This window comes from Ailuropoda melanoleuca, chromosome 2 (assembly GCF_002007445.2).
Source record: "Ailuropoda melanoleuca isolate Jingjing chromosome 2, ASM200744v2, whole genome shotgun sequence".
Taxonomy (NCBI): domain Eukaryota; kingdom Metazoa; phylum Chordata; class Mammalia; order Carnivora; family Ursidae; genus Ailuropoda; species Ailuropoda melanoleuca.
Window position 1 is genome coordinate 46,535,254 of NC_048219.1, and position 21,069 is coordinate 46,556,322.

The 21,069-nt window shown below is 33.2% G+C and overlaps 1 protein-coding gene and 1 non-coding gene across 2 annotated transcripts in view; both read right to left on the bottom strand.

Moving 5' to 3' along the window:
- The window catches only part of LRRIQ3 (leucine rich repeats and IQ motif containing 3), a 194,614-nt gene that overhangs the window by 153,770 nt on the left and 19,775 nt on the right, over positions 1–21,069 (bottom strand). The window contains exons 2-3 of the mRNA XM_034643783.1: positions 17,382–17,630; positions 14,228–14,551 (exon numbers count right to left, since the gene is read on the bottom strand). Coding sequence (XP_034499674.1) covers positions 14,228–14,551; positions 17,382–17,630 — 573 coding nt within the window. The remainder of the gene's footprint in view (positions 1–14,227; positions 14,552–17,381; positions 17,631–21,069) is intronic.
- LOC117801240 lies at positions 15,879–15,985 on the bottom strand. The gene has a single exon (XR_004623767.1). It is a non-coding gene; the product is annotated as a U6 spliceosomal RNA (small nuclear RNA).

The window sequence follows — 21,069 nt, forward strand, 5'->3', positions numbered from 1 at the left end:
TTTGCAAATGCTTTTCACTCTGCCTCACATGTTGTACACCTGCCAACACCTCAATTTGCCTTATGATTTATATTAAAAACATCACCTGAAGTATACTTTGCTTTTTCCTTCTTCCATGACCAGAAAGCTGAACTTCAAAGATTTTTTAAAGAACATATATGTAGTTCTTTCACAGATTTTGCTCCATACTAAGATCCACGACATTTGAAAAAAAATTATGCTTTTGGTCATTATTTCTCCTTAATTTGCTATATTTTCTCTATTAAAATTCCTATTCATGTATACTAGATATCCTGGAACTCACCTCCATGTTTCATATTTTTTTCTCATCACTTTCATGTATATATTCTCAATTTGTTAAAGCTATTCTGTCAAAGACCAACTTTCTCATATTGAGTTTTCTATTACCTTTTCAACTACTCCAGTTATGTAGCTGAGACTAAGCTCATTTCTGAAGTTCCTGACTGCCCTATCACAGAGGAGTCCTGCCTCATATCAGTTTGCTATTCGTTGTTACCCTGCCTGTACTAAGACTTGTTTAAAAAGAAAACCACAGACCCAAGATAGTCACTTATGCCAGGCCAAGTCACCAACTGGGGCTTAATGCCTAACCTATAGTTCCAACCTCCACCAGAAATGCAGACTTAACCAGTCAGGAATTTTCTGGTCAGCACCAATGAGGTAATCTGTCACATGGGCCTTCCTCATACCCCAAAGGAAGATGAGGCAAATCTACCTAATAAGACCCCCTGCCCGTCCTTCTATCTACGGAAAGGTGAACTTGCCTGGAACAATCCTTTCTTTCTTTTTGCTGATAACTTCTTTGCCTCACCCTACTTACTATTAAAGCCTTCCATTTTGTACAACTCCTCCTTGGAGCTCCTGTCTACTTGCTAAAGGGGATGCTGAACTGATTCAAGAGTCACTTAATAAAGCCAACTAGATCTTCAAATATACTCAGTTGAATTTTGTTTTTTAACAAGGCTTTACAAGAAATTTATTCTGCGACTTGTAACAATGGATCCTATCTGCCACTGTTCCACTATTACCCTTGACAAATAAAAGGATATGCAGAATCTCTTCTCCTTCATATTGTTTGCTTATACATATCAAGAATAATGGCATAAAGCCAGGCAGAGCTAGTTTCTACCTTTGACTTCGTCCCATCTTCACTGTATCTGAAAAATAATCTTCACTATGATTAAAAGTACTTTTATAAAATAATCTTTTATTTAAATGTTACCCTTTATGGGTTTCTAGAAGAGATGTGATTTCCTCTAATCCTTTTGTTTCTTTGTTCATTGCATCTGGGTTCATGGTGTGTGTGTGTGTGTGTGTGTGTGTGCTCAGGATAGCAAAATATGCCACCCCAAAATATCACTGTAAAGGTTCAAGACATGCATCCCTAAAATGTACCTCTGTGGCATATGGATTATTTTGAGTAGTAGGCACTTAAAAAACAGCAAAGTGAAGGAGAGGCTTATGCCAAATCTCCAGTATCTAACTGAAAGATCCTTCAAAGGCCATTCAATTACCATAAATCCACTCCCCAGGAGTTTCAACAACAATGGAGATAGACTTTTATCACAAAAGAGGAGGTCAGAGGAGAAAAGAGTAGGAGAGATTACCTCATACAGAAGATCATTGTCACAAACTCCCATCATTCTTCTAAGGACCTATTTTTCTTTCCTAAAAATCATTTCCTTTCTCATAAGAGGTCTACATCCTCCCTCCCCTTTCCCTATTAATGCTACTTAAGCATGAATTCTAAGCTATCTCAGGGAGTTACTAATTTTCTCCCTGGCTATCTCCCATGTATAAATCAGAGATATACATGTTAATAAACTTCTGTTTATTTTTCTCTTATTAATTTGCATTTATTACAAAGGTCTCAGCCAAGAATTCAAGATAGTAGGGGGAAAATTCTTTTTGCTCCCCTAAAGTAGCTTGGGAATACGGAGGTTGAATGCATAGGAAAGAAGTGAGGGAAGAATACGAAAGGGAATTTAGATGACTAGGCTTAAAAGTGGTTCTGGTCAGATGCTATAGTTGTCACCAGCAGAGAACCATTAAGCTCATACTGCAGTTTACAGCAATGAGTCCCACTTACTGCCAAAGCATGAATAATTCCTTCTCTTTAAAGTGAGAAACAGAATAATCATCAGTTGTGGGCAAGGTTAGTATCCTTGCCAGAGAACAAGTAACCTCTAGACAATAAGCTTTCTGATGTCCTAAAATAATTATCTTGTAATATGCCAATAAAGATATCACTTCAAACTTGTACAAATGCCATAAGCCATTTGCTATCTGAGGACAAATGGACGCATCCTGTTTGTAAGGGAAAGTAATGCATTTCCTCCACTACAGGAGTGATGACCCTGGAGAAAAAATGCCTGGGTTTAAATCCCAGTTCCACCACTTACTAGCTATGTGTTCTAGGGTAAGGAACCACTCTCCACTCTCTCCCCTGTTCATCTGTTATAATATAGAGACAACAATGGTACCACCTCATTGGGTTCTGAAAGAATATTTGTAAGGCACTTAGAACAGAGGCCCAAACATTTCAAGCATCCAAACAATGTTATCTGCCAACAGTTTTATAGTCATACTTAAAATGATACATAGTTTTAGAGTTTACAAAGCATTTCTATATTCCTTATTTGATACACCAAAATTAGTCTAAAGGAATTTACTAAGAATTTATCCAAACTAACACAATGAAAATTATGAAATCAATAAATTAACTATGAAAGATAATTAGTACTAATATTTTCAATCCAATAAAGGGAATTAGAGTATTACAGTAAAAGTTTCACAAAGAACAACATATGCTTACGCAAAAAAAAAATTCAACAATCAAGAAAACAGATGGCATGAGAGAGAAATATCTGTACTCTAAGCTTGCTGTTGTAACCCTAGGACGAAATTGTGGCTGTTGCTAACCCTGGTATAAACCATAATGAAGCATTTCAACGTAACAGTAAGGACATTCGCAATATGACAAAATGGAAGAGAGTATTTTGTGTTCCAACAAGAAGAGTAGTTTATTTTTTAATAATTTTTTATTATATTATGTTAGCCACCACACAGTATATCCGTAGTTTTTGATGTAAAGTTCCATGATTCCTTACTTGCATATAACACCCAGTGCACCATGCAATACGTGCCTTCCTTAATACCCATCACCAGCCTACCCCATTCTCCCACCCCCTTCCCTCTGAAGCCCTCAGTTTGTTTTCCAGAGTCCATAGCCTCTCATGGTTCATTCCTGCTTCTGTTTACCACCCCTTGTTTTCCCCTTTCTTCTCCTACCAATCTTGCTACTTCTTATGTTCCATAAATGAGTGAAACCATATGATAATTGTCTTTCTCTGCTTCACTTATTTTGCTTAGCATTATCTCCTCCAGTCCCGTCCATTTTGCTGCAAATGTTGAGAAATCATTCTTTTTGATGGCTGAGTCATATTCCATTGTATATATGGACCACAACTTCTTAATCCAGTCATCTGTTGAAGGGCATCTCGCTCCTTCCACAATTTAGCTATTATGGACAATGCTGCTATGAACATTGGGATGCATATGGCCCTTCTCTTCACTATGTCTGTATCTTTGGGTTAAATACCCAGTAGTGAAATTGCTGGATCATAGGGTAGCTCAGTTTTTAACTTTTTAAGGGACCTCCACACTGTTTTCCAAAGTGGATGTACCAACTTGCATTCCAACCAATAGTGTAAGAGGGATCCCCTTTCTCCACATCCTCTCCAACATTTGTTGTTTCCTGCCTTGTCCATTTTTGCCATTCTAAATGGTGTTAAGGTGGTATCTCAAGGTGGTTTTGATTTGAAATTCCCTGATAGCTAATGATTTTGAACATTTTTTCATGTGGCTGTTAGCCATTTGTATGTCTTCATTGGAAAAGTGTCTGTTCATATCTTCTGCCCATTTTTTGATTTGTTTATTTGTTTCTCGTGTATTGAGTTTGAGAAGTTCTTTGTAGATCTTGGATACCAGTCTTTTATCTGTAGTGTCATTTGCAAATATCTTCTCCCATTCTGTGGGCTGCCTCTTGGTTTTTTTGACTGTTTCCTTGGCTGTGCAGAAGCCTTTTATCTTGATGAAGTCCCACAAGTTCATTTTTTTCTTTTGTTTCTCTTGCCTTTGGAGATGTGTCATGAAAAAAGTTGCTGTGGCCGATGTCAAAAAGATTGCAGCCTATGTTCTCCCCTAGGATTTTGACGGATTCCTGTCTCACATCGAGGTCTTTCATCCATTTGGAGTTTATCTTTGTGTGTGGTGTGAGAGAGTGGTCAAGTTTCATTCTTTTGCACGTAGCTGTCCAATTTTCCCAGCACCATTTATTGAAGAGACTGTCTTTTTACTACTGGATGTTTTTTCTGCTTTGTCAAAGATTAGTTTCCCAAAGAGCCGAGGGTCCATTTCTGGGTTCTCTATTCTGTTCCATTGGTCTATGGGTCTGTTTTTGTGCCCGTACCATGCTGTCTTTGTGATCACAGCTTTGTAGTAGAGCTTGAAATCCAGCAATGTAACGCCCCCAGCTTTGTTTTCCTTTTCAACAATTCCTTGGCTATTCAGGGCCTTTTCTGGTTCCACACAAATTGAAAGGCTGTTTGTTCCAGTTCTTTGAAAAATGTCATTGGTATTTTGATCAGGATGGCATTGAAAGTGTAGATTGCTCTGGGTCGCATAGACATTTTAGCTATGTTAATTCTTCCGATACATGAGCATGGAATATTTTTCCATCTTTATGTAAGTCTTTTTCAATGTCTTTCAAGAGTGATTTGCAGGGGTGCCTGGGTAGCACAGCGGTTAAGCGTCTGCCTTTGCCTCAGGGCGTGATCCCGGCGTTATGGGATCGAGCCCCACATCAGGCTCCTCTGCTAAGAGCCTGCTTCTTCCTCTCCCACTCCCCCTGCTTGTGTTCCCTCTCTCGCTGGCTGTCTCTATCTCTGTCAAATAAATAAATAAAATCTAAAAAAAAAAAAAACAACACCAGTGATTTGCAGTTTCTAGAATATAGATACTTTATGTCTCTGGTTAAGTTAATTCAATCAGTGTGATAGATCATATCAGCAAGAAAAGAGTCAAGAACCATAAGATCCTCTCAATTGATGCAGAAAAAGCATTTGACAAAATACAGCATCCTTTCCTGATTAAAACACTTCAGAGTGTAGGGATAGAGGTACATTCCTCAATTTCATAAAAACCATCTATGAAAAGCCTATAGCAAATATCATTCTCAATGGGGAAAAGCTGGAAGCCTTTCCCTTAAGATCAGGAACACAACAAGGATGCCCACTCTTACCATTATTATTCAACATAGTACTAGAAGTCCTTGCAACAGCAATCAGACAACAAAAAGGGATAAAAGGTATCAAAATTGGCAAAGAAGAAGACAAACCATCTCTCTTCGCAGATGACATGATACTGTATATGGAAAACCCAAAAGACTCCACCCCCAAACTACTAGAAGTTATACAGCAGTTCAGCAATGTGGCAGGATACAAAATCAATGCTCAGAAATCAGTTGCTTTTTTTTTTTTTTTAAAGATTTTATTTATTTATTCGACAGAGATAGAGACAGCCAGTGAGAGAGGGAACACAAGCAGGGGGTGGGAGAGGAAGAAGCAGGCTCGCAACGGAAGAGCCTGATGTGGGGCTTGATCCCACAACGCCGGGATCACGCCCTGAGCCGAAGGCAGAGGCTTAACCGCTGTGCCACCCAGGCGCCCCGGAAATCAGTTGCATTTCTATACACACACAATGAGAGTGAAGAAAGAGAAATTAGGGAATCCATTCCATTTACAATAGCACCAAAAGTCATACATTATCTCGGAATTAACTTAACCAGAAGAGTAGTTTAAAAAAACAAATTCTAAAATTATATTCTATTCAGAGTGTACATAATTATGCAAAAAAAGATCCCCAATTATTTTGATATTCTAAATACATTCATACTTATTTAAATTTGTTTTTTATCCTATTCTTTTTATTTCTTCTATATGTTTCTGGTCCATAGGTCTACCTTTTTCTATTCCATTTGTGATTTTTCCCATCAGAATTTCCTTATTTGGCATATACTCAGCCAACATATTTGAAAAATGTAAATTGTACTAATCCCAGAAGTATTTATTTCAAATAAAACAAACCCACAGTTTTTACCTTTTTATTCCATCAAAAAGCACATTAATAATATATTCACTTTAATAATCACTTGAAACAGTAGAAACCTATGTGAAACTCCCTAAAATAAGATTTTGTATTATTTTAAATCAGTATTTCTTAGGATTACTCGCTAAACATTTTGGGAACACTCTATTTTCAAGTTTAAGAAAAAATTCACCTGAGTCAAGTACCATTAAATAACTTAAAATTTAAGAATCATAATAATATAACAGTATAGAAATTTCAGGAAAGAAGCAAATACAAGAAAAAAAATACCCTACTCAAATTTCCATGACTCGAATTAACAATTATCATTTTAAAAATATTCATTTTCAAATATGTTCCCAACTCTGTAACTTTCTTTTCATTCACTGAACAGGACCTTTCACAGAGAAATAAAAACTTTTAACTTTGGTGTTCAGTTTATCATTTTTTTCCCTTTTAAAGATTATGCTATTGGTGTCAGGTCTAGGAATGTTTTTCTTACCTCTACATACCCAAAATCTCCTTCATTTTTTTCTTTCTAAAAGTTTTATAGTTTTAAGCTGTACATTTAACTCCCTAATCCATTTTGAGTTAATTTTTGTATGGGTGTGAAACTTAGGTTGAGGCTCATTTTGTGTGTGTGTGTGTGTGTGTGTGTGTGTGTGTGTGTGTGTATGGATACCCAATTACTCCAGCAACATTTATGGAAAAGGTTATATTTTCTCCATCAAATTACTTATACCTTTGTTAAAATTCAGTTGAACATATTGTGTGAACCCATTTTTAGGTTTTCTGATCTGTTCCAGTGATCTATGCCTCAACAATACCACACAGTCTTGATTACTGTAGCTATATAAATATCAAAATCAGGTAAATGGATTCCTATCACTTTACTGTTTATCAAAGTTGTTCTAGTCATTCTAATTCCTTTACCTTTCCATAAAAAGTTTAGAATGCTCTTGTTTATACCTACAGAAAATTCTGTGATTTTGATAGGAATTGCATTAACCCTACATGTCAATTTGGAGAGAAGTGAAAGTTTATGCTGAATATTCTAATTCATGGATATGCTAGGTCTTTCCACTTATTTAGATCTTTGATTTTTTTCATCACTGTTTTATAGTATTCAGCATACAAGTTCTTTTTTTATGATATTATATATTTCAGAGAGAGAGTGAGAAAGAGAAAGACCACGAGAGGGGGAGGGTCAGAGGGAGAAGCAAACTCCCTGCTGAAAAGGGAGCCAGATGTGGGACTTGATCCCAGGACCCCTGGAATCATGGCCTGAGCCAAAGGCAGACCCTTAATTGACTGAGCCACCCAGGCGCCCAAGCATACAGGTGCTATGCAAGTATTGTTAGACGTACCTAAGTATTTCATCTTTTTGAGTGATTATAAGTGATAGTATATTTTTTAATTTCGGTGTCCATGCATTCATTGATAGTATACAGAAATGTAATTGATTTTTGCACGTTTACCTAACATGCTGTGGCCTTACTAAGCTCATTTTTTACTTCTAAAAGACTTTTTGGTGGATTCTTTGGGATTACCTACATAGGTCATCATTTCATCTGCAAATAGTTTTATTGCTTCTTTTTCATCTGTATGTCTTTTATTTCCTTTTTTCACCTCATTGCACTAGCTAGACTTTCCAGTGCTATGTTGACATGAGAAGAGATGGTGGGCACCCTTGCTTCCTTCCCACTCTTGGGGAGAAAATATTCAGTCTTTCAATATTAAGCATAATGTTAGCCATTAGGTTTTATTTGATATTCTTTATAAACAAGAGGAAGTTTCTCTCTGCCTCTTTTTCTGTGGTGTTTTGTTTTGATCATGAATGGATATTGAACTTGGCCAGACTTGGCCAAATGCTTTTTCTCCATTAAGTGATATACGATATTTGATATATTTTTTCTTTAGTCTTTTGATATGGTAAATTGCATTAACTGATTTTCAAATATTGAGCAAGATTTGTATCCCTGGAATAAGCACCACTTGCTCATGGTATATAGCTATTTTCATATACTGCTGAATTCTATTTGCTAACATTTTGTTAAGGATTTTTATGCTTGTATTCATGAGGGATACTGGTTTGTTCTCGGTTTTGGTACTGTCTGGTTTTGGTATCAAGGTACTATTAACTTTATAAAATAAATGTTGATGTGTTTCTTTTTATTTCCTAGAAGAAACAGAGTAAAATTTTAAATGTTTGGGAGAATTGCAACTACTGCAACTACCTGGGACTGGAGATTTCTTTTCTTGGAGTTTAAAGTTATAAACTCAATTTCCTTCATAAAGGACTATTCGAAATTATCTATTTCATAATGGATGAGTTTTGTGGTGGATGTTTTTTTGCATGAAATGGTCCATTTATCTAAACTGTTAATGTGTAGTGTTTTTGCAATATTCTCTTCTTTTGATGTCTACAAGGTCTGTAGTGATATCCTTTGTTTTATTCCTGACACTGGTAATTTGTGTCTTCTCTCTTTCTTCTCTGTCAGTCTTTCTAGAGGTTTGTCAATTTTATTGATCTTTTCAAAGAACCAGATCTTTGTTTTACTAATTTTCTCATTTTTGTTTATTTTTTTATTTCACTGACATCTGCTATCTTTATCATTTCCTTATTTCTGTTACTTTGGGTTTATTTTGCTCTTGTTTTTCTAGGCTCTTGAGAGGGGAAGCTCAGACTGTTGATTTGAGGATTTTCCTTTGTTCCTATATATGCACTTAATACTAAAAATTTCCCTTTCAGCATTTTTTTAGCTGTGTCCCACAAATTTTGGTAGCTTGTATTTTTAATTATTTTTTTCACTTGTTACTACATCTTTGATCTATGGATTTATTAGAAGCATGCTGCTTAGTTTTCAAGCGTTTGGGGATTTTCCTCTTATTTTTCTGTAGTCAGAGAACACACTGTATATGATTCAAATTATTTTAAATTTGTTAAGGTTTGTTCTATAAAACAGGAAATGACCTATATATGATTGAACACTTGAAAAGAATGTCTATTCTGCTGTTGCTGGTGGAGTGTTCTATAAATGTCAGATTTTGTTGATAGGGTTGTAGAGTTTTTTTTAATAGTTGTCATTGTTGAGAGAGGAATTTGGTGTCTCCAAATATAATCATGTATTTATCTATTTCTCATTTCAATTTTATCAATTTTTGCTTCACATATTGTGTAGTTCTATTGTTTGGTGCATTCACATTTAAGATTACTATGTCTCCTTAGTGGTTGGAACCTTTATCATTATATATCCCTCCCTGCCTCTGATAATTTTCTTTGCTCTGAAGTTTACTTTATCTGATATTAAGGTAGCCAATTAGTCCTGTATTCCTTTGATTAGTTTTGGTATTATAAATCTTTGTCCATCCTTTTATTTTCAACATACCTATATCATTCTATTTGAAGTTTAATGTAGACAACATACACTTGAGTCATATTTTTAAATCCACTTGGCCAATATCTTTCAATTGGTACATTCGGGACATGTAAGCTTAATATAAATTTCAATGTAATTACTGATAGAATGGGGCTTAAGTCTGTCATTTTATGTTTCTGTTTCTTTTCTCTGCTTTTCATTTGTTTTTGTATTCTTACTTTCCTACTACTTAAAGAATTTGAGAACTCCATTTATATTTATCTATAGTGTTTTTTTATGCATTCTTTTATTAGAACTCTCTCATACACACAGTCAAATGATGTCACCGATTTACTTATTCAAATTAAGTGTAGAAGCCTTACTTTTCCTTACAGCTCTGTCTTTTTAAGAATTTTCTTAAGTATTTCTTACACATAGATTTAGAACATCAGACAGTGTTATGATTTATCAGATATATTATTTGCCAATATTTTCTCCAGTTTTGTCAGTTGCCTTTCATTTTGTTGATAGTTTCCTTTGCTGAGCAGAAGCCGCTTAGTTTAGGTCTGTTAATATTTGCTTTATATATTTAAGTGCTTCTATGCTGAATGCATATTTACAAATACTGTACCCTATTGTTGGATTGACCCCTTTATTATCATAATAACCTTCTTTGTCTCTTATTACAGCCTTTGACTTAAGTCTATTTTGTGTAAGTATAGCTACGCCTGCTTTCTTTTGGTTTCCGTTTGCATGGAATATCTGCTTCCATTTGCCTGGACTATTTACTCTTTTTATTTTTCAGTGTATTTTCTCTCTGCTGTTCACATTAATTAATTCCTATTTTCTTTTCTTTAGAAATTAACACAATCTGGCATTCTATGCTGGTTTTATTTTGTTTTGCTTTTTCTGCTTACATGTTTACTTCCTGTGCCTTCCCACTGAACTTTATGAGAGCAGAACCTTTGTTGGTATTTGTTGGTAAACCACTGAGTCCAGAATAATCTCGCTCACATATTAGGTGATCAATACATACTTGGTAAAGGAATGGAGGAATAAAATATATAAAGTGCCTACCACAATAACTTTTACTGAATGTCTGTCCTCTACACTGTCCATCTTCTTTCTTCTTTGCCACTACTGTCTGCCTGTATCAACTCCAATCACATCATTTCTGGCCTATGGTAACTGATCTCTCTGCTCTCATTTTTCTCCTAACCCCCATTAATCTGCCAGCAAAATACTGGATTAATTTTCCTTAAAAAAACTTTGTCAATAACATTTTTTCATAGAGCACCAACTGTGATAGAATCACTCTAATTTCCTCCTCAAATAACTACAATAGTCTTCATTGCATGCATTAAGAAGTCTATACTTCTTAGTATGTCATCCAAGGTTCTTTTCATACCTCCACTAACTTCCTATTAATTGCTTAAATGAACATCAGTCATTTTGATTGACCTTAAAAAAAATCATGTAAAAAAAACCCAAAGCAGTCAAATATGTTCCTACTTTTGATTATACCATAATACCCAACTAGAATACATACATGAAATTCTTTTAGGGCCCAGGTTAAGACGCTCAGAATTAAATACTGCCTCATTTTTTATTTCCCTAAAATTTTTAACTATTATTTCAAAATTATTAATGTACTCATAACTTTTTATAAATAATTGTATGCAGTTATAAAGTTTTCTAACTTCCTAATCTCCATGCATAACAACTGTTCATTGTTTATATACCCTTTCATTCAGCTATCAGAAAGAACGAATTCTCAACATTTGCTGCAACATGGACGGCACTGGAAGAGATAATGCTAAGTGAAATAAGTCAAGCAGAGAAAGACAATTATCATATGGTTTCTCTCATCTATGGAACATAAGAACTAGAATGATGGGTAGGGGAAGAAAGGGATAAAGAAAGGGGGGGTAATCAGAAGGGGGAATGAAACATGAGAGACTATGGACTATGAGAAGCAAACTGAAGACTTCAGAGGGGAGAGGGTGGGGGAATGGGATAGACTGGTGATGGGTAGTAAGGAGGGCACGTATTGCATGGTGCACTGGGTGTTATACGCAACTAATGAAGCATCGAACTTTGCATCAGAATCCGGGGATGTACTGTATGGTGACTAACATAATATAATAATAAAAAAAAAAAAATATATATATATATACCCTTTCAAATGTGATCACTGTTCAACTGATTTTCCATTCTTCATCGTAAATGCATATAGACAGATTTAGATATAATTAGAACCTATTATAAATATGCTCTGCAACATACTTTTTTACTTCCTATGTACCTGTACTTTTCTAACACCTGCAGAGCTCATCTCTTTTAAACTCTTACATGATTTATTTGCCCTAATACTCATGTCATGAAGCATTGTTTTATATTTTTATCTATCCATTTAAGTATTTTGTAACCTACAACTAGATATCATTTCCCAATCACTTCTTTCAGCATTTTAAAAAATCAACATATAAGGATGATTTCAACATGCCATGTCACCAAATTAATTAAGAATTTAATGATTTTATTCACTTCCATTAATATCCCAAATTGTCCTTTAAGGCATTGGGAGGAAAAAAAAAAAAAACTACTTCCCAATGGAATCACTCAAATATGGAAAACCTGAAAAAAATTAGAGATCCACTATTTATTAAAAAAACAAATATTCTGAATCAACACAATCTTCAAGAACTAAAAAATGAAAAGAGCAAGGTGGAAGAATATAAGATTAAATTAAGATATCAATTGTATTCCTATATACTAGTAACAAATATTCCAAAAATAAATTTAAGAAGATAATTCCATTCACAATATCAAAATGAATAAAATACATACAAATAAATTTTAACAAAATAACTGCAAAACGTGTACAATGAAAACTATAAGACACTGCTGAATTAAAGAATATCTGAATAAATTGGGAGTTCACATTCAAGAATGAGAATACTCACTATTGTAAAGATGGTAATCTCCACAAACTGATTTATAAATTCAATGGAATCTTTATCACTATCCCAGCAGGAATCATTGCAAAAATTGACAAGCTGATACTAAAATTCATTTGTAAATGCAAGGGACCCTGACTAGCCAAAGCAATATTGAAAAAGAAGAGCAAAGTTGGAGGACTCACACTTCCCTATTTCAAAACTTAACTACAAAGCTACCTACAATAATCAGACTGTGTGCTACTGGCATAAGGATAAATATATAGACCACTGGTATATAACTGAGAGTCCAGAAATTAACCTTATATTTTATGGCCAATAGATTTCTGACAAAGATATCCAGACAATTAGCCTGGGAAAGAATCATCTTTTCAACAAATGGGGCTGATATAACTGAATATCTACATGCAAAAAAATGAAATGAGACCCTTACTTCACAGCACACATAAAAATTTATTCAAAATGAAACACAGTCTAAATTTCAGCTAAAATTATGAAATTTCTAGGAAAAAAACAGAAAAAAATTGTGATCTTAGGCAAAGTTCTTAGATACAACACCAAAAAGCATGATCCATTAAAGAAAAAATTTATTACCTGGATGTCTTAAAACTCAAAATTTTTCTGCTCTAAAAGAGACCATCAAGAAAATGAAAAGATGAGCTACAGGCTGAGAAAAAAATATTTGCAATACATATATCTGATAAAGGATTTAAGTCTATATATCTACCCTTACAACACAATAATAAAACAAACAACCCACTTTTAAAATGAGCAAAAAATTTATGTAGACATTTGACAAAAGTATATGTATAATTGATAAGCAGATGAAAAATACTTATCACCATTACTCATTAGGGAAATAAAAATTAAAACCAAAATAGAATACTACTTTATACCTACTAGAATGTCTACAGTGTAAAATACAAAAAATACTAAGTGTTTGAAAGGACATACAGAAACTAGAACCCTCATGCATTTTAGTTTCTACTGTTTTAGAAAGCAATTGGGTTTCTTACAAAATTAAGCATAAACTTACCATACATACCAACAATTACACTCCTAAGAATCTACCCAAGAAAAATGAAAACAAATGTCTACACAAAAACATATGTCAGTGTTCATAACAGCATCATTCAAAATAGCAAAAACTAAAAATAATCTAAATGTCATCAACTGGTGAATGAACAAAAAAATGTACTATATTCATATAATGGAAAATTACTCAGCAATCAAAAGTAACTACATATACATGCTATAACATAAATGAGCCTCAAACACATCACACTAAGTGAATGAAGGCAGCTGCATAAGACTATATATGGTATGACTTGATTCATATAAAATGTTTAGAAAAGCAAATTTGTAGAAACAGAAACCAGACCAATGATACCTAAGACTGGGGGTCGGAGTCGAGATTAACTGCAAATGGGAAAGAGGGAAACTTTTGGAGTGGTGGAAATTTCTAACACTGGAATGTGGAGATGGTTATAAAGCAACATTAATTTACTAAAATCATTAAATCATACATATAAAATGAGTGATTTTTATAGTATAAGCTTTACCTTCTTAAAGCTATTAAAAATAATAGAAACCAAGAATATATTTGTTTCTCTATAGTTTGATATTTTTATGCGCAGCAATTTTTATTCAGTAGGCATAAACGCTTCTGTAAATTCTCAGATATAAGATATTACTAATGTATTCACTAGTTTATGAAATTTTAGATAAATGATACATTACCTTTTTCAAAGCAGGGCAGAAATTAAAGAAAAGTCTGTGGTTATATGCTTTGAATCTTTCAGGAAGATGCCAGTTCTGAATTATTTCTTCATCAGAAATAACATGATAATCCAGTGCTTTGAGAGGCCATATACTGTTGACAAGAACATGTCTGTATCCCTTTTTAAGGCTCACTGGACAATCGAACATAGTGAGGGCAATGAGACTTGGACAGGCAGATAACATACATATATTCTTTAACTTTGCAAACCCATTGTCATGAAGATAGAGAAGTTTTAGTTTCTTCAATCCACTCCAAAATTTGGTATCTGGTAGACTCTTTATCTGAAATATTATTAATAATAACATCTTAAATACAAATATTAATTTTCTATAAATTACATGGAAAATGGAAAAACATTAAACATCTTCTAAAATTAAGTATTTTCCAAAATGGCAAATTTCTCATTAAAAAGCTGAAAAAGAATCTTTAATTATCCAATGGTGACTGGAGTAAAAACATAATACATTGTTCATCTGGAATAGGTTATCATTATCAGTATAATTAAATGAATAGACATATATACTTTGTTCAGTAAAAATTCCTTTGTAGTAGGCTAATTCTAAAATTTTCTAAACATAAAGATTTAAGGAGCCATATCAATCAATGTGATATACCACATTAACAAAAATGAAGGAAAAAAATCAAATGATCATCTCAATAGATAGAGAAAAGGAATTTGACAAAACTCAAAATTTATTCATGATAAAAACTCTCAACAGTATCTATATGTAGATACAGAGGGAATGGACCTCAACATAATAAAGGCCACATATGACAAGCCCACAGACAACATCATATTCAATGGTGAAAACTGAAAGCTTTTCTTTAAGATCAGGTACAAGGCAAGGATGTCCACTCTTTCCACTTTTATTCAACCCTGTGTTAAAAGTTCCAGCCAGAGTAATTAATCAAGGAAAAGAAACAAAAGGCATGCAAATCAGAAAGGAAGAAACAAAGCTGTCAGCATTTGCAGATGACACATTACTTCACCAAAAAATTCTTACAACTAATAAATCAATTAATAAAGTTGTGGGATACAAAATAAATATACAAATATCTGCTGCATTTCTATACACTAATAATAAGCTATAAGAAAGAAAAATTAAGAACACAAACCCATTTAAAATTGCATCAAACAGAGTAAAATACCTAGAATGAATTTAACCAAGGAGGTGAAAGATCTGCATACTGAAAACTATGAGGCCTGGATGAAAGAAAGTGTAAGAGACAAATAAATGGAAAGATATTCCATGCTCTGGACTGAGAGAATAAAAGTTGTTAAAAAATACTACCCCAAGCAATCTACATATTCAGTGTAATCCCTTCTAAATTCCAAAGGCATTTTTCACAGAAATAGAAAAAAGAATCCCAAAATGTATATGGAAACACAGAAGATCCTGAATAGCCAAAGCAATCCTGAAAGAGAATAAAACTGGAGGCATCATGCACCCTGATTTTAAACTATATTAAAAACCTACAGTAATCAAAACAGTATGGCATTGGCATAAAAACAGACACAAAGATCAATGTAACAGAACTCAGAGACCAGAAATAAACCCATGAATATATGGTCAGTTGATTCATGATGGAGTCAAGAATATACAATGGGGAAAGGGCAGTCTTTTCACAAATTTGCATATCATCCTTGCACCACAGCCATGCTAATCTTCTCTGTATCATTCCATTTTTAGTATATACGCTGCCAAAGCAAGCACAAGGGTAGTCTTCAATAAATTGTGTTAGGAAAACTGGACAGCAACATGTTAAAAAAATAAAAAAGCCATGAAACTGGACCTCTATCTTATACCATACACGAAAATTAGCTCAAAATGGATTAAAGTCTGAAACCTAAGACCTGAAAATATAAAACTAAAAGAAAACATAGGCAGTACACTTCTTTGCAACAGCCTTGGTGGTGATTTTTGGTTTTGACACAAAAAGCAAAGGACACGAAAGCAAAAATACATCAGGTAAAAATACATCAAACTAAGAAGCTTCTGCACAGCAAAGGAAACCATCAAAAAAATGGAAAGGCAAGCTACTGAATGGAAGAAAATGTATGCAAATCATATATGTAATAAGGGGATAATATCCAACATATATAAAGAACTCATACAACTCAATACCAAAATAAAATCCAATTAAAAATGGGCAGTGAATCTAGACATTTCCTAAAGAAAACATCCAGATGGCCAACATGGTACACGAAGAGATGATCACCATCAATAATCATCAGGGAAATACAAATCAAAACCACAATGAGATATCACTTCACACCTGCTAGAATGGCCATTATCCAAAGGACAAGAAATAACAAGTGTTTGCAAGGATGTGGAGAAAAGGGAACCCTTATGCGCTGCTAATGGGAATGAAAACTGGTACGATCACTGCAGAAAACAGTATAGAGTTTCCTCAAAAAAAAATAAAAATGCAACTACCATATTATCCAACAATTCTACTTCTCAATATTTATCTGAAGACAAGGAAAACACTGACTCAAAAAGATATATGTACCCCCCCCATATTAATTCTAGCATCACTTACTATAGCCAAGACCTGTAAACAGCCTAAGTGTCCACAGACAGATAAATGGATAAAGAAAATGTGCCATATATCCAATCATCATGTTGTACAGATGAACTTAATACAATGTTATATGTCAACTATGTCATTAAAAATTTAAAAGGCCACTGGGGTTGTACTGTATGGTGACTAATATAACAAAATAAACATTATTTAAAAAAAAATTTTAAAGGCCAGAGCATTTTTAATCCAGACTGTTAATTTAAGAATTAAAATATACCAAATAACACAGTGTTTCTATATTTCTAACTCAAAAGTTTTCTTGAAATTCAAAAATTTTTTAAAGTAATCTCCACATCCAACGTGGGGTTCGAACTCATGACCCAAAGATCAAGAGTCACTTGTTCTACCAACTGAGCCAGCGAGGCGGCCCTTAAATTTTACATTTTGTATTTCTATATATTCTATTTATTTTTAAATTTTCGTATATATTTTTTATAAAAAATTGGGAGAAATACTGGGATAGATAGTGTGTTTTTAAATATCAATTTCATTTATATGCAAATATCTAAAATGTCTATTGCTTACCTGATTTCCATGGAGATCAAGTTTGACTAATTTTATACAACTTTGAAGTGGACGAATATCTGTAATAAAATTGTTTGAGAAGATGCATACTCTAAGAGAGATACAGGATTGCAAATTTTCCATAGATTTTAAATGAAGGCCACTGAACTTCACAAAAACAAAATCTTTTTGATCTTCTATCATGTTTTCATTATAGTGACTCCATTCTTCATGACTGGTTAGCTCTTCTGTTATTGTTCCATGAAACATCTAGGAAAAATGGGAAATAGCTTAGAAAAGGTTTTTCAACTTCCAAAAATAAATCTGAAAACAAACAAAAAATTTGCTAAAGTTAGTGAGAATACAATGGGTAAAAAAGGTGAAAAAAATAATCTAATTTGTAAGTGAAATCTAAAAAAAAAAAAGAATAAAGAAACAAAAACAGCACAATCAGACCTATAAATCAGAGAATAAATTGATAGTTGCCAGACAAGAGGGGGCTGGGCAAAGTAGGTGAAGGGGAGAGGGAAATATAGGCCTCCAGTTACGGAATGAATAAGTCATATGAATAAAAGACACAGCATAAGGAATACAGTCAATGGAATTGTAATAGTGATGTAATGGGACAGATGGTAGCTACATACGTGATGAACATAGCATAATGTATAAAATTGTTAAATCACTAAGTTGTATAACTGAAACTAACGTAATATCATGTATCAACTATACTCAAAAAATTCAAAACAATTAATCCCATAAAACCTTCTAATTCAAAGCATTTTAAAAGTATGAAATTTATATAACTACAAATCAAAAATGTTATCATTGTCCTTGCCAATCAACTAATCAATCAGTAAAAGGAAAAAAAAATTCCTTTTTCCTAGAATACTTAAAGAATATGGAATTCAGTGAAACGGTTAAGAGAAAAACATCACTTCTAGGCAAGAAAACTAAAACAAAGAAAATTACACCTTATTATACCTTGTATAATAATTCTGTTTAAATATTATTCTAAATAAAGAAATGCACTGAATGATAAACTTCCAAGTCAGGATAGTGCTAACATTTGTGTAAGAGGCTGAAAAATGTAACTAAATGAAATTAAGGCGCAATACAGGGTTTCAACTGTTATAAATTTCTTAGAGACAATTTGCAATCACATTATTTATTTTTATGTTCAATTCAAGTAGGCAATTAAGATCTGGAATTCTAACAGTTTTAAAATTTGACTAATTTAAGTTTATGAAAACTTTCTGGATCAAAGCTCTTTAATGTAATTTTACATAGTATTTCTCATATCTTTGAAATTTCCCTTACTGTAGGTAATTTTAACTTTCACAAAACACAGTCACCCAGTGATAGTTTAGAAGAGAATATTTGAACTCAAGTGGCCTATCTGAGAGCATTTAGTAAGATTAACTACCTTCCCTATTGGAATTATCTCTCCCATGTGGAAGTAAACTAGGTTAGCATAATTCAAATGAAAACAAATGTGGAAATCCAGATAAACCCTCACACTCTTTCAAGAGATGAAGTACTTTTTATATCCTAGCCAAAGCCTAGAATTGTAATCTTCAAACTCTTAAGTACCACCTAAGGAATTAAACAGAAAGCATATTCCTAGGCCACATATCATATCTACATTATCAGCATCTCTGGGCTAAGGGCCAAGGAATCTGTAATTGAGCATGCACCTGGGTAAGTCATAGACACCTTGAGAAAGACTAGCCTTCAAGTACAAGTAAAACAATTTTCCAAATATAAAGACCCTGACATAAAATACAGATGTGAATAAATCTTTACAAACTTATCAAAGTCTGTAAGTCCTGAAATGAAAGGCAATGTATAAGTATCCCATCATTTGGACTCCCTATTTAGAAAAGACCTTAAGTCTTTCCTCAGGCACTCCTTTCAAAAACCTATTTTTTCCATTTTGGCCTAATACAGGCAAACTCTTGTTTATAACAGGGGTTTATGAGAGACCATATCTCGGGCATAAATCAGGATGTTTCAAGACAATGGGGTGCTCAAAAGTTTCAGCTATAGAATTCAATTTTTGAGTCAATAGCAATTCTGTCAGAAATCTGCAAAGTGAGAGTCATATACCAAACTACTTTTTCCTTTCTTTTTTTAGCCAAGTGATTTTTTAAATTAGTAGACATAATTTTTTTAGAGCTGTTTAGGTTTACAGAAAAATTGAAAGTACACAGAGATCCCATATACACCATCACCATCAGTTCCCCCTATTAACATCTTGCATTAGTGTTGTATATTTGTTATAATTTATGATCCAATCTTAATGCATTAACTAAAGTTAAAGTGTTTTAGATCGTAGCTCATAGCAAAATCTCTGGATAAACAAAACACATCAACATGGAACAGCAGAGAGATCCCATTTCCTCACATAAAGCTGAAGCTGACTTATCTTTTGTCAATGCACTGGTACACGTGTGTGTACAGACAGTGACACATAGATAAATTATTATTTCAAGCATCCATTGTTCACACAGATTATTCCATCTCTAATAGTTTATTCTGATATTTCTTTGTAGAAGATATAATCCTCCTAGCATTTATTTTCGGGGATTCTAAATAGTGTTACTGAGTATAGTTACTGTCTTTAAACTCATCACAAGCAATGAAAGAGTTTTATTTTAAACTGTTCTGTATTAATGTGATTTGTATGTCACTTGAACATGATGTCAATAATCTGCCACTGGTATTATTCAAAAGTAGAATTTTTTCTATTTCCTTTATTGATCTCAGACATACTAGATAATCCGACTAAATGAAAGGTTGTACAATTGCTTAAGCATTCTATCTTTAGCTATTAATTGATCAACCTTGTTACTTACTCTGTGACAATCACCAACACTTTTGTGAAATTAATTGATACTGAAACATAAGATAACATTGCCCCCTTCCCCAAAATGCCTAAATATGTTCAAAATAATTTTTTAAATAATACCTACTGAGTTAGTATGATTAGTATCATTGCCTCACTTGAAAATTTTTTCATACAAATAAGACATATATTCTAAGGAAGAAATTATTAAGTCATACAAATCCAAATTTGAGATAATCTTCATGACAGTACTTAATTGAATATCTTTTTATTCATTTTGGACAATGACTTCCTAGTTTTAATTACAAATATGCCAATTAAAAACATATTAAAAAATCTTTTGCAATATTAAATACCAAAATGATTTGGGAACTAAAATTTCATGGCTTCAGAATTTTTAAAAAATCTAGGTTGCCTAATTATTTTATGTTTAAATGTAAACTCCATGAAAACAATAAAATTAACTATGTGGTGAAGTAAAATAGAATTGTTGAAATATTAATTTTTAATTAAATAATTAGAAGTCTAAACAGTTAACAATAATGGATTCTTAATGAAATATGCTGAACTTTGCTATGCTGAACCCTGCTATTTAAGGATGTCATACCTACTTCTTTCCTGGTGTAACCCTCTTCAGCAAATCATTGTCTAATTAACTCTTAGTCATTTACATTCGTGTACCATGCCTACATCCCCAATTTAGAAATTGTATATTTATATGTTATATAATTTAATTGTTGTCTTTCCAATTAAATTACATACACCCTGAGGTCAGGAGGGCACTTGTTTTGTAGTTTTCATAGTTTAGCATGGGACCTAGAACTGAATCATGTTTCAATAAATATGGCTTTTTTTTTTTTTTAC